The sequence below is a fragment of the Phalangium opilio genome, unplaced genomic scaffold (genome assembly GCF_054372755.1).
Source record: "Phalangium opilio isolate 3A_F unplaced genomic scaffold, DU_Popi_V2 ptg000013l_1, whole genome shotgun sequence".
Taxonomy (NCBI): Eukaryota; Metazoa; Arthropoda; class Arachnida; order Opiliones; family Phalangiidae; genus Phalangium; species Phalangium opilio.
The window spans coordinates 13,435,998-13,450,313 of NW_028324148.1; the positions used below are offsets into that span (position 1 = coordinate 13,435,998).

The following is a 14,316-nucleotide window of genomic DNA, read 5'->3' on the forward strand; positions in this document are numbered from 1 at the left end:
ACCCAACCGAACCGAACCGAACCGAACCCAACCCAACCCAACCTAACCTAACCAAACCTAACCTAACCTAACCTAACCAAACCTTACCAAACCACACCAAACCAAACCTAACCTAACCTAACCTAACCAAACCTAACCAAACCAAACCTAACCAAACCTAACCTAACCTAACCTAACCTAACCAAACCAAACCAATCCAAACCAAACCTAACCTAACCTAACCTAACCTAACCAAACCTAACATAACCTAACCTAACCTAACCTAACACTATTGGGGGTTCAAATAATCAACTTGAAGCAAACCATATCTGGCCTAGTTCTATTTAAGTTCATTTTACACAGCGTACTTCATAACAAACAACAGTCGTTTTTCGCATTCCTGTTTTTCTGCTCTTTTGAGAACTGCTGTAATGGTACGCCGCGTTTACAAGAACCGCTGTAATGGTACGCCGCGTTTACGAGAACCGCTGTATCGGTAACTGTTGTAACGGGTAAACTGCCATTTCGGGAAACCGCTATTTAGGGAACTGCTGATATGAGGACCGCTATTATGGAATCCGCTCATACGGGAACCGCTCATCTGAGGGCTTCCCATTGTACCGACCCAACTCCTTACTGCGCTTATGGCTCGTGTAATATATTTGGATGCAACTGCGATGGAGGTTGTCGACAAGGCTCTTGTAATTGCTTGCGTAGACGACGTGACGTTGAACCGGTCGCTGAAGTTTCGGACGCCACTCGTGCCGCACATGCCCAGCAAGTCAAAATTAACACAGAGAAGCATTTAGACGATATTTTCGAAAACTACGATAAAAATAAGAACGGCGTTTTGGAGTTTTCCGAAGTACAAGATTGGGGATTCGAACGTCGCAACATTTCCAAAGAAGATCATGGAAAAATGAGGCTTGAGGTTGCCAAAATTGACACCGACAAAGATGGAAAACTGGCCCGCCACGAAATTAACAAATAAGGGGTTAAAATTTCGTTAAAGCTATGGAATATTTCAGTCAAATGTAATAGCGATTGATTTGTGAAAATAAAATTATCTTTCTTAAACCTTTATCAATGTGATTACCGACTTTTACCAACACAAGGAGGATTGTTTTGTCAATATGTGGAGGCAATGATATTTATCTTAGCTTATTTCCTCTTTCACCAATAGGGCCGCTGCTACTGCGGTGGCTAAATTGTTGGTGGCGAAACCTAGTGCCATTTTCGGAAGTGCAATGCAATTTACCTGGTATTTTTACGAACTACAATATTCCGTTTTGAGTCTTAATTGGACAAATTAAATTATAAGACGGGTTTTCAAGTGCCTTTATCGTTCTGTGTCTGCTTATCTACTATTTCTTAACTGTCGGAATTACCACAGGCCATTTCAAAGTTTAATGCGAATGAAGAACAATTGAAAGGCACTTGAAAATAATTTAATATTTAAAGAGCATCCCAAATTTCGAATAAAAGTCTGTGTTTGAAGGAAGAAAGGCTCCTTCCATTTCAGATATCAGCTCAACACCGGCTCCGTATGTAAGTTAACTAATTTCTTTTAAATACCCTAAAATGTAACTTCCAAACTTAATCTTTACAATTAGCTCTTTACTTTATGATTATAATTATTAGAGAAGGAAGTTTTAATATCACGAATGGTACAATCAACTTTAAAAAAGACCTTATATTTACGTAGAAACCCCCGATATTTCTATGCTAAAATCCAATCACTCTCAATATAGTTTTCTATAGTATTTAAAGCCAGATAAAAATCTGAGTACGGTGGATCATATAATTTATTACGAACACAAAGAGTTCCATAGCATGAGTAACTAACGTCTTTTGAAACCTGTAAGAAATCACTATGTTAAATTATTCCATGCATATAATTGATTAATTGGTTTCCAGCTGTTTTAAAAATGTCCAACTATTTCCTCTTGCTGGTGTTTTTGATCTTCATGTTGAAGCAAGATTTTGTAGAAAGCGTTTACTATCACCCAAGTTGCCCCGTTATCGGAATGTTCCCTCCTATAATGAAATGCAACGATTGTACCTTTTCAGCTAAATACTGTGGTTTCGGCCCATGAAATGCATTTGGATGCAATTGTGACGGAGTATGTTGAATTCAATTGCGGTTGCAAACCTAGACGACGAGTCGTTGAACCTCTCTCTGAAGTTTCGGACGCCATTCGGGCCGCGCAAGCTGAACAAACAAAAATCGACAGCCAGAAGAATTTAGACGAAATTTTTCAAATGTTTGATGAAGACAAGGACGGTCTATTTTCGTTTCTTGAAACCATCAATTTTCGATTCACACGTCACAACGTTACCAAAGACGATGAAAAAACGAAGCAGGAGTTTACCCAAATGGACACCAACAACGACGGGAAATTGTCTTGAGACGAAATTGACGAATAAAATGTTTCAAATATGTACAATATGAAGGAATAATTCAGTTTAATGTAACAATGGTTCTCATAAACAAGTGAATAAAAGTTTCTGAACCACAGATTAACGCTTTTGTATTAACTATGTGACTTAATAAAACGTGTGACTTTATTCTTCTTTCTTTATAGCAGGAGTTAACATTAGGTTTCTTAGTTTACCTTGTTAATTGTAAAAAGCGTCAATAATTACAATATACCGTTAAGTCAGGAAATTACAATTTATCTTTTTTCAATTGTCTTTGTCATCCTGTTTCTTCTTATCAACAAGTTCTAAACTATCAGAGTTAGGCCTACCAAAGACCATTTCAAAATATGAAGGGAGACCCATTCCAAAAGAGTCTAAAACCTTATTAACCCCTTCTCTTGGGAGTGATATCCGTTATATTGTTATTTTTTACGCTTTTATCATAAGTAACACAATCACAATAAGTGTGACACTTCTTACAGAAAGTTGGTTCGTGCGTTATAGATACCAGGATAGTTAATTGAAATCATTGTGTAGCCATTTTCCCAACGTATGTAAGTGGATTTTTTGGGATGAGCAAGCCTAATCCTTATGAATCTCTCTGCACCATGTGAGCGATCAGGATTTTGCATTGTTATCAAAGAATGAAATCTAATTAAGAAAGAAATCAGCATTATGGGGCGTTAAGAAAGGATAGTACTTAAGCTCTGGCCACAAAACCCACATAAAAATTAACATGGGAGATATGAGAGCGCAATGATTCCTATTAGCTATATGCATAAGTTCATAAGATATTTGTTCCATAAGTTTGTCACTGGTTACTGAGAGCTTGTCATGAAGTGACGTAGGTGAAACGTCATAGATTGTCATATAGCGACACCTGATGAGGCGTTGTCAAAGACTTAGTACAGACTAAATAGGACTGCAAACTCGAGTGTAGGACTTCAATTCTTGCTTGTCGTTCTCGAAGTAGGTCGAGCTGTAGGTCTCTAGCATTACAAAGAGACCAACTTATGGTTTTTCTCAGAAATACGTCCCTATTAAAATAAAGGACATTCTATAAAGGGTATAGTAGGAATGAATTTCGATCACATTTTGCACAAAGGCGCACCGTTTACAAGTTACGATTGCAGTGTTTCACAGATGATCCCTTAATTGTAGCAAATGTGGATGAGTGGGAAAGTATGACAATGGCCATAGAGGCTGTGTTAAAAAACTCGGACATCAAAATTTCGCCAATAACTATTCAGTTTACTGATGGACTTGCAAACTCGCGATTGAAAGTAGTTCAGACATTTATGCTCCTTGGTTTAACCATAGCCCACTCCATCACGCGCATCACGACGCAAGCTGCTCGCGTTATAGCTAAATTACCGAGATTTGTTTTAAACGTATCTAGTTTTATTTGCTCTTCTATTGCTTCGATAACCTTACTTAAATCCATATTATACCTTCAAATACCTTATCAGCTACTCTGTTCTGACTACAAACACAAATCGAGGAAGTTCTAGCATACACAATAGCAGACGACGGTAACAACGTAAACGCGAATTAACACAAGGCCTATTTAAGGGAGTGAACAGGCCCAGTATAGCTGCGCCAATAAAACGGTCAACTACGGCGAAACTCTGATGGTTCGCGACTTTTGGCCATTTTCATACTTTTCCACTTATCCACTTTTGATTGTAGGTAAGACAATGCTAATTTAAGCAAAAATTCATCCTTAAAACACTAGTCATAACTTGTCTCTCATATCATACTTATTGTCTTTACGTTACTTACGGTTTCGTATCAATTTGATAATCAGTTATCTTTACATTTGTTTTTATTAATATACTAAAAAGATCGATGACCCCCCTCCCCAAAGGGCTCGAACTTCGGCTTCTCCGCCTCGAGAATTAATATATATTGCAGTCACGATCTTTCAAGGGCAGTTGGCCTCTCGTAGAAACTCGTTCACCGTGTAAAGATTATGGTGTTAGGCCTATATCCCGCACAAAACTTAGTACAAAGTGAAAATTCCTAATCTATTTCGGACTGAGTACATCGGATCTCGAAAAAGGCTCATCTTTAGATTAAAACATTCGGGGTTTGCTAATTGTCAGAATTGTCCGTGTTCTTTTTGTGAGAAGACCATGTTAAATATTTTAGTGTTTAAGTTCATGTTAATATGTATTGTCGACGCGCATTACTTAAGCAACGTGCCGCACACGATTTACGAGCCTAAATTGGTCCTGCAAAAGTGGAATTTACTCGAAGATGTTTTCAAGGGTTTCGGTAAAAGTTTGGCCGATGACTTCGAATCAACTTTGAACGATATTAAATCCAACAACGTTACCATTTCTAAAATTTGTTCAGAGACCTTATCAGAAATGGTTAGAGGAATGAGGGAATATCGATTATGGGTATACGAAAGTAGGATTAATTTTTATTAAAATATTTAATGAGTAATACAGTATGATGATCTGAACATGAGAGTCACATTCTCCATGCACGAACTTTTCAAGCACTGATTTCAAGTCCCAAGACTTATTTTTGTTAAGATATATCAGTTCTGTATCAGTACATTTCGATGTATGGTGCGTAGTGTTCCGAATTACAATTTGCAATAGCCATTTCAATTTCAAATGAGGAATACATAGATTTCTTCGACTTCGAATCTTTAAAAAGCCTTTCTGCTTGAACTAAAGGTGAGGAGGTGTAGAAACCGTTACGTTTGACGTCATGCATAATTTATATGAGCTTAGAAACCACGTGACATTGACCTGGCTATCGACTTACCCTCGACGAACCAGAATGTAGAAAAATTATTTCTGCGTCTTCTGAACAAGTAGACCTTGGATGTCCTAAATACAAGAATAACCAATGAGACGAGAGGAAGGAGGAGCAGGTGGTTTAACAAAGCTTAAAACCCCCCCTCACCTTGAACCAGATATTAGTAGAAGAAATCTATGTATTCCTGAAAATGCCCATTTACCGTTGATTCAAAAGGAACATGTCACATGTGTACATGTTTGGCCTAATACCGGTCGTTTTTAACCTGGAATAAGTAATTTTTTCACGGGCTTTCCCAGTATTGTCCATTTAGGATTATATATTAATAGATAATTGTAATTTGTGGTAACTAAATTTAAATAACACAAATAATGAATTCCAATTTTGCATTTTAGTGTTAGACGCAACGGGAAAGCTTCCATCCGGCATTCTTTCGTTTTCAACGAGCGAATTGGGCTCGTACGAGCAATGCCTTCGCATTTTTGCACCCGACAAAGCGGACATTGAAGGAAAATATTGCTTGCTGAAATTCATTTTACCCCTTCCAAAGAAAGCAAAAGCACTTCCACTTGGAAATATTTTGCCATTTGAAAATCACACTTTTGGGACAGAGGTAAGATTAACCCTAATTCTTAAAATAAAAATAAATAAAAAATAACATTTCACAAAGGTATTCGAGCACTGGAAAGTTTACGCTAGATTATTATACAGCACAGCCCCAACTCTAGGGATATGCGTTCCTTCACTGTGCACCAAAGAAGATATTGGTTCAATCGCAAAATTCTGTAAGTTCTTCGATACAAAAATATTTAAATACACAGATAAAATTATATTGGTTGCATCGTCAAATTTCACAATAATATTTCGCGCTTTCTAGTTTTAAAGGATATACCAATAAAACCGGTCGTTGAAAGATGCGAAACCAACAAATCACAGTTAAAAACGTTAGACAAAGTTCAAATACTTGTTCTGTGAGTATTCTTATGTGTTTCTGATAAGTATTTCATAAATTATTGGGTGTGTTCTTAAAAGTCAGACTGAGTGAAAAGTTTCGAAGATCATGGGACCTAAAACGTTTAGTTACGGGCACTAAAAACAAGGAAAATGGCACACATGGGGAGTAAGACATACAGCCTGCCCATCTTGTTTGGACAATTTCAATAGCCTCCAGTCTAAGAACGTTAAAGATCCTTTAGCTTGCAGAAATGTACGTTTAAAAGTAGAAGTGTCCTTATAATGGTAATGTATAAGTTGTTCAAAGTGTAGTAGAACAAGAGTGGACATTTTGAACAATAACGATGTTAACTTGACACAAATAAAAGAAACATTAACTTTATTTCACTTTGAACTACTTTTACATTGCCAACTTAGGCACACTTCTGCCAAATAAAGGCTCCTAAACGTTCTTACACCAGAAGCTATTGAAATTGTCTAAACAAGATGAGCAGGCTGATATATCTAACTCCCCATATGTGCCAATATCCTTGTTTTAGCGGCAAATGTTTGGGGCCCGTACTTCCGTAGCTTAATGTGTTTTAATTTATCACAAACGTATCAGAAACATACAGTATATACTTAAAAAATTTTACAAGTGCACTACAATATATGAATACTTTAACTGTTTATTATTTCATTTTCAGTTCAATTTTGTGCTTATTTCTGCTACTGATTGTCGCCTCTACTATTTACATTTCTTGGAGAAAACCATTAATAAATGAATCAAGCAAAAGTAAGGATTAATTTAATAGGGGCACATACATCTTTCTTTTAATATTGCATTTAACAATTATCATACTCACAGGTTCACTATTTCGTCTGGAAATCATTGAATCCTTTTGCGTCTTTAATAATACTCGAAGCATTTTCGATTTGGACAGTTCAACGGACGACAGTCTGAACTTTCTTCAAGGAATCAAAGTTATCTCCGGGATTTGGGTCATGTTATGTCATTTGTTCGTTCACTTTAACATCGACGTTATCCGTAAGATTAACATTATAAGCGTATGAAACACAATAGGAATAAGTATGACACTTCATATATTGCTTTAATATTCCAAAAAATCATGGTTTACTCAGAAACAGGACCTTATTGAGTGTCATACTTTCTTATTATTGTTACACTACTTAATTATTGTTGCGTCATTTATTCTGGAAACATTTAGGTGATTTTGTCGCATGCGAAGTCGCAACAAGGTCGTTCTTCTTCCAAATAATTATAAATGGGTTTCTTTCGGTTGATTCGTTTTTCTTTGTCAGGTAAGTATGAGTATGAGTTCAACTTTTTTTTCTCAAAAGCCATTGCAATTGATACAAACGATATTATACTTTAAAGTAACGGAGATAAATGTTGCTACACCAATAGACAGAAAATATTTCTAAGTCCCTATGTTCATAGGAATCATTGTGCCGCCAAATCTTTGTAACTATTCGGGTATTGTGGGCGTGGCTTGAGTGTTATTCGTCACGAATAATATTTCTGACTTCTTTCTCAATGTGATTTCATTGCTTGATCGTCTGCTTATGGTATGGGCAATAATTTCGTGAATTCATATGACGAACCAACGCGAGTTCAGGAGCGGTTGCTATGTTCAACACGCAGCGAGATAAATTATTCGTGACGCAAAAATTACCATACATAATTATTAGTCTAGCTCCTCCCTTAAAACCCGCCTAGATACGTTGAGAAAATGGTTGCGCAATAATTCCTATTAGCTTATGAATTCCAGCAATGAGAGAAAGACACGGGACATGTCATGCCATCTTGACATATTGTTCTTAATAATATTTTTAATTTTTAGTGGTCTTCTTGTAACTACTCTCGCTATTAAACACTCTGAAACGCATGGCACCAAGAAGTTCAATCCATTCTTGTTAATCGTTATGCGAATGGCAAGGTAATTAAGACGTGATGAAATGAAATTGGTCTGACTATATTCAAAGCCCAATAGATGGAGTTATCATCACATTTTTTAATACAGAAACTTTAAAAATTCACTGGTTCCTAATGCAAATAATATTCTTTTTTAGACTTTTGCCGTCAGCGATGATTGTGTTAGGAATTCATCTGATCGTTCCACTGCTAAGTAGAGGACCGTACTGGAACGAGTTCTTTCCTGTTTACATTGCCGGCATAAAAAACAACTGGTGGAGGGTTATAACTTTCACCAATAACCTTATAACATTGGATAAAATGGTAGCATTACCATCTTAGGCAAACTTCTAGATAAAGGATCATTAACGGTCTTAGATTGGAGGCTATTGAAATTGTCTAAAATAGATGGGCAGGCTGATATGTCTTACTCTCCATATGTGCAAATTTAATTGCTTTATGGGCCATTGCTTGGGGACAGTACCTCCGTAGACACCATGTTCTTTGACACTTTTCACTCAGTCTGACCCAAAGAACACACCCTATAATTTTTTTTATTAAGAACTAATAATTTTTTTCTTGTAGCCGATGGTTCACTACTGGTACATTGCTTGCGACGTTCAGTTTTTCATTGTGGCCATGATATTCTTATTTATATATTTCAAGTAAGGTTACGCGAGTTTCTTTAATTTTGGTATTTTCTATATAGTAGTAATTTTTATTTTATTAAGAAAACCGGCTGCTGGAATTATCTTCGGTGTTTTTCTCATACTGCTAAGTATTTTAACAACGGCTGGACTAATCTACAGCTACGATGTTCAACCATTCACGTCTATTACCGCCTTCGATAACTCGTAAATTAATTCGAAATAATCTCTAATTAGCAAATTATTTTTAAGTTAATTTCCGAATTTGTAGTGCCTATTTCGACAACATCTTCTTTCATTTCTATCCTTCAACGCATCTGAGTTGTTTCGCAGTTGGTTTGATAACCGGACATATTATTGTAAAATCCAGCAACGACTTGAAAATATCCAATGTAAGCTTTTCATTTTATTACTTAACATTTCAAGTTGCGCAAAACAATTCATCACACTGTTCAGTACTCAAGTTGTTTCTTCGATGGCTGTTACATTAATATTGTTAGCGTGACCCTGAAGAAAATGTCAAGGGCATAATGATAAAATTCAAAAATCCTATAATTGTAGTTGCAGAGATTCGAAATGAACAAAAAATAAACACATTTTATCTTTGCAGTTGATGACGACATTCAGCTGGGGTATCGCTTTAATTGGTGGTGTCACTTCGCTATTTGGTATCTATTGGTGGAGTAACGGTGCACCCATTTCGATGTTAGCGAACATTATTTATGGCTCCTTTCACAGAACCACTTGGGCGCTTAGTTTAGGCTGGTCAAGCTTAATGTGTGCAACTGGTAAAGGAGGTGAGTTGGGTTGAGTGCTTTTATTGTTCAACCACAAATATCATCGAAAGAATCATTATGACAATTCCATTGCCGTAGAGTTTTGAGTGAACTCTGAAACCATAATCTTATTTGGGGTTTATAAATATTGACTCTGTCCTATCAGGGGCTCATTGTTTAAAATCATGTATTTGTTTGAGAGTCATACTTATGGGTGTTATGGTTTCTTAAAGAGAGATTCTTTTGAAGAACGACTTAACAACAGAGCCTATTGAAGAATTCCCTGATGTCTACATAACCTTCATTATAATTTCAGGTTTCATCAACGCTATCCTTTCGTCAAAAGTACTACTTCCCTTGAGTAGATTGACGTATCTGGCATACCTAGTTCATTTCATGTTGGTCGTAGCTCTTTGGTCAAATTTCCACGGTGTTATTGATGGAAGTTTCACATTAATGGTGAAATGTTTTAACTTTTTACATTTATGAAAGCAATTAGAAATAACAGTTCAAAGTTAGGCACTGTTGTGGACCAAAATATGCCTTCCAATATGTCCAGTTTTGAAAATCTGTCAGAAATGAATTGAGGTGTTCTTTACGCAAAAATTTTGCATGATATCTTGTCCTAAATGACATAGTTTCGAGTTATGATTTCACTGTTTTATGGATAACCCCTGATTTAAATTAGCATTGGCTTCCAGTTTGTTCATAAAATTTAAGGGGTCATATGTAAAACACTCCAAGAATAACTTGAAAATGGTGTCCGTTAGGGTAAAAGGTTATAGAACATTTTCGACTCAAATCGCCCAAGCAACATCCCCTTTTATTTTTCTTAGACCTTCCAGAGACACTGTATATTAATTTTAAAAACATTTTTTTTTTTAAATCATTTTAGACATTGATATTTTTTGGCGTCGTTGTAAGTTCCTACATATTCGCATTTGCTTGCTACGTTCTATTCGATGGACCAATTGGAAAACTCCAGAAGATATTTTTGAAACGTTCTGTATAAAATGCAATACCCTATGTCATTTTCCATTGGCATTTTCAATAGAGTAATATTCTTGGATTGGAAGTGTTTTTAAAATTGCATTAAATGCATCTATGTCTAATTCAATCTTGCTACATGACGCATTCAGAATTCCGTTTCCCAAATAAATTAGACTTTGAGGTCACTTTTGGTCTATTGATGCTACTCGGTCTATATATACTCTGGTTTAAAACGCTTATCACAAAAAATATACTGATCTGTACGTATTTGTTTTATTTGTGAAACTTATACAAAAAAGTATTTTAAACTATTTTTTTGCATTTCAATTTTACAAACTAAAAAAAAACATTTTAAAAAATTAGGATATAACTATGTTAAAAAAATTGGTCATTTATTAAAAATTACACGAATTATTAGTCAATCTCGTGTCGAGCCAATTTGCCGTCATTATCGGAATCAATTTTTAAAAACTCGGCCATGATTTTGTGAACATCTCTTTTGGAAATATCGTGGTGTTTGAATCCCCATTCTTGAGCTTCGGAAAATTCCAAAACTCCGTTCTGATTTTTATCAAATTCGGCAAAAATCTTGTCTAAATGCTTCTGGGAATCTTGAGCGTGTTGTTCGACTTGCGCGGCACGTGTTGCGTTGGAAACTTTGTGATCGTTTTCGATATCTCGCTTAGTGCGGCAATTTGCGCAACCGACGCCAGTTCGACAACCTCCTTTGCATTTGCATCCGAAGAAATTGCATTTCCCGTATCCGCAGTGCGGTGTAGTGCGAGTGCAATCGTTGCATTTGGCCGCTCTTTTGTATTGATTAATGTAGATCAAATGTTGGCATGGAGCGGTGCAACAAACGCCATCCGCAATTTCGTTTTTTAAAACGAAAATGAGTACCGCGAGAAGTAACAGTTGTTTCGTCATTTTCCTGGTGAACCTGTGAAATAATTGCATGTTTTTACAAGACATGAAAGAAATGTTCTATTAAAAACAGTTGGTATATATTTCGCACTGAAAGAATTATCACCACTACTAGAGTAAATAAATTCGTTGAAAGAACTTAGCGTATCTCACAATTGCAGACCATCATTGGACAAGTGAGTTACACAGGTTTTCTTTAGTTCTATTGTACAAGCTTGCCTGGGTGTTTTAAGGGAGTTTAAACCTAAAGGGTTTCATGTCCTTGTTGACGCAAAACGCTAAATACTCCTGGAACCAACCCCAATTTAATATCTGCATGCTTTTAACATTTTTCCAAATTTCAAATACATTAAAGCATAAGTTTATAAGATATGTTCCATAAGTATGTTACTACCCATACTTCGTAATGTTAGAGGCTTAATGAGAGCTAGTTCAAGAACGACGTGAGAATTGACTACACTCGGTTTTGCAGTCCATCCTCCTTTTTAGTCTGTACTAAGCCTTTGACAGCGCCTCACTAGGCGTCGCTTTACGAGAATCTATGACGTTTCACCTACGTCACTTCATGACAAGCTCTCATTAACGAGTGACACACTTATGGAACATATCTTATAAACTTATGATTAAAGCAATGTTCAAGATAAATGTTAAGGGTCTAGAGTATTACAGGCTCAATGGCGTAGGAATTATTTCAACCAAACCACTCCTAAAACATTCCCCTTGGTTTTCTAATATCAACCATACATTTAGGTCAAATTCAGCTATGAATTGTGATGTGCACAAAGAACCAACTTCCAAACAAAATAAATTATGAAATATAAAATTCGTAAAAATGTTTCGTATCAAAATTTAATCTATTCATACGCTTATTTTCTGTTTAAACGTGCATTCGCAAGAATCTGCCATAATCCGTAAATGAAGGTAAATTTGATAGTCAAATTCTAATTTTGGTCTTCATACGTTGGGTTTTGATAATGATAGCAATTAGAACTAAAAATTACTAACCTATTCTGGTCTGTGGCAAAGAAGTACGTCTTCGAACCATGGATCTAACATAAAACAAAACATTTACGTTCATCCCGCACCTTTTATACACAACCAATCTATCCTCCAAAGGAAATTCTAATTTTACCCAAAAATTCCTAGAGGTGAATTATTTCAGAATTACTTAAATAAAACAACTACAATTTTCGACGAATAAAATTAATTTAATCTTCCCAAAATCACATTGAAAATGTAAAGATATCTTCTAAACGGATACACGCATCCGGTGAGTTTTAATTGTAGATAACACTAACTAACCAGACACAAGGTAATAATACAATAAGGGACCGACGCTGTGATTTCGACACACTCTAGTTTAGAAACCACAGCGCTTGCGTAGAAATTGGCCTTATTCCTATTCAGTGCCACTAGCCGAGGGTCTGAAAACTATTCCATAGAGACCTAGGGAACTTACGAAAGTACATAGAATCACAGTCAGGCGCTCTCAGCCACCTGGCGATAATTCTGTGAACCTTCGTAAGTTAATCAGTCTCTAGGGGAATAGTTTGCTGACCCTCCGCCTTTGGCGCTGAATAATTCCAATAATATGGGAGTAGAAAAATATTCGTCAAAACTCATCCACGAAAAAAAGGGCAGATTTTCAAACACTCTACAGCGCCGGGAGTGTGGCGCACTCCTGTAAGCCAAGCTTCTGGGCGGCAGAGTTTGAGGAAATACGACACATGTCGGCGATCCTGCCCTATAGGTGCCGACTGTCCCGTGTCCGCCGGAGGTGACTTACCCCAATTCCACCTTCCGTCACCTCCCAAGTAAACCTCATTTCCTTCCCTGCTTATACACATACGACCTAGCGGCCCCCGTCAGTGCTGGGCCGCGTAGGGTCTCCCGCTCGATTCTTCCTGGTGCTCAAAGCCTAAAGGCCTGTCCAGACTGACACATTTTGCGAGTTCGCATCTTCGCTTTGCTTGTTTGCAAGATCGCGCTACTGTCCACATTGGGTTTTCGCTACTTTGCGTCCTCACCTCGCGAAGATACAAATTTCTTGCGACTAGGCCAAGAATTTCGCGTCTTCGCGAGAAAAGCACCAATCACAGACGAGAGGAAGGCAGGGGGCGATTAGTTTCGTTTTTCTCTTTGGACAACGTCGATGGAGAAGGGCAGATGGCGCAATGATTGCTCAATTTTTATTGGCTCTCAGAATGGGAAAAGCAAAATTTTTGCTTGTATCTGAACAGAAGTGCAAATGTTTTTCGTGATCTTTGCGAAGATGCGAATAGACGAAGGCGCGAACGCGCGAGCGCGAACTCAATGTGGACAAAGCTTTACGGCTAAGCACTAGTGTTGTAGGTGGAAAAAAAAAAAAAAAAAAAAAAAACACTCTACAGCGGTGGAGAATTTAAGTTATGATCTCGGCAAGGGTTGAGGGGAGTTCCATACAGTGTTTTTGAAAAGTCAATCAGAAATTAAGGGGGATGTTATTTGGGCGATTTAAGAATGTGATATGATATTTTTTCCACAAGTAACACCGTTTTCATGAAGGATTTGAGAGTTTCAGATTATTTATTTAAGCGGTATACATACCCCTTAAATAAATTGAGGAACTGGAATACAATGCTAAGTAAATTTTAGGGGTTATTCGTAAAATACTCCAATTTTAACTTAAAAACAGTGGCTGATGAAACCGAGTAATTAAATTTTCGAGCACTCGATATGAAAAACTAGAACTGCTATATAGGGTATTCTGAAAAATGAATAAGCCTTCGAATGCTGAAACCGAGTAATAGAATTTTGAGTACTGTTACTCGAATTAGTTTTTTTTTTAAACGAGTACTCTATTCGGATTTTGAATAGAAGATTCGTACAGCCCTAAATAAGTATCATGTTTTTCCCTTAAAAAATGCTAGAGTTTTAGTATCTTTCGAAGTACTTG

At 36.7% G+C, this 14,316-nt stretch overlaps 3 protein-coding genes across 5 annotated transcripts; 2 read left to right on the forward strand and 1 right to left on the reverse strand.

The window, feature by feature from the left end:
• The first annotated feature begins 426 nt into the window (after nt 1–426).
• On the forward strand, nt 427–2,497 carry LOC149709312 (uncharacterized). Its single transcript, XM_089864661.1, has 3 exons — nt 427–444; nt 524–1,527; nt 2,050–2,497. The coding sequence occupies exons 1-2, from the start codon at nt 442–444 to the stop codon at nt 968–970; spliced, it is 450 nt and encodes a 149-aa protein (XP_089720787.1). The 5' UTR covers nt 427–441; the 3' UTR covers nt 971–1,527; nt 2,050–2,497.
• Nucleotides 2,498–4,314: 1,817 nt separating this feature from the next.
• LOC149709313 (nose resistant to fluoxetine protein 6-like) lies at nt 4,315–10,879 on the forward strand. Of its 2 annotated transcripts, none has more exons than XM_089864662.1 (15): nt 4,315–4,815; nt 5,571–5,788; nt 5,846–5,960; nt 6,053–6,146; nt 6,816–6,904; nt 6,977–7,156; nt 7,338–7,431; nt 7,974–8,069; nt 8,203–8,368; nt 8,630–8,709; nt 8,776–8,898; nt 8,963–9,083; nt 9,302–9,488; nt 9,784–9,926; nt 10,363–10,879. In XM_089864662.1, exons 1-15 carry the CDS (start codon nt 4,536–4,538, stop codon nt 10,477–10,479), a joined length of 2,103 nt encoding a protein of 700 aa, XP_089720788.1. In that variant the 5' UTR covers nt 4,315–4,535; the 3' UTR covers nt 10,480–10,879. The 2 variants fall into 2 exon arrangements, with proteins under 2 accessions (XP_089720788.1, XP_089720789.1); XM_089864663.1 differs by lacking the exon at nt 4,315–4,815 and adding an exon at nt 4,869–4,979.
• LOC149709314 (uncharacterized) lies at nt 10,715–14,264 on the reverse strand. 2 transcript variants are annotated; one of them, XM_089864665.1, is made up of 3 exons: nt 12,514–12,808; nt 12,387–12,430; nt 10,715–11,397 (listed from the first exon to the last, which is right to left on the reverse strand). In XM_089864665.1, the coding sequence occupies exon 3, from the start codon at nt 11,382–11,384 to the stop codon at nt 10,872–10,874; it is 513 nt and encodes a 170-aa protein (XP_089720791.1). In that variant the 5' UTR covers nt 11,385–11,397; nt 12,387–12,430; nt 12,514–12,808; the 3' UTR covers nt 10,715–10,871. The 2 variants fall into 2 exon arrangements, with proteins under 2 accessions (XP_089720791.1, XP_089720792.1); XM_089864666.1 differs by lacking the exons at nt 12,387–12,430; nt 12,514–12,808 and adding an exon at nt 13,968–14,264.
• Between the last annotated feature and the right edge of the window lie 52 nt (nt 14,265–14,316).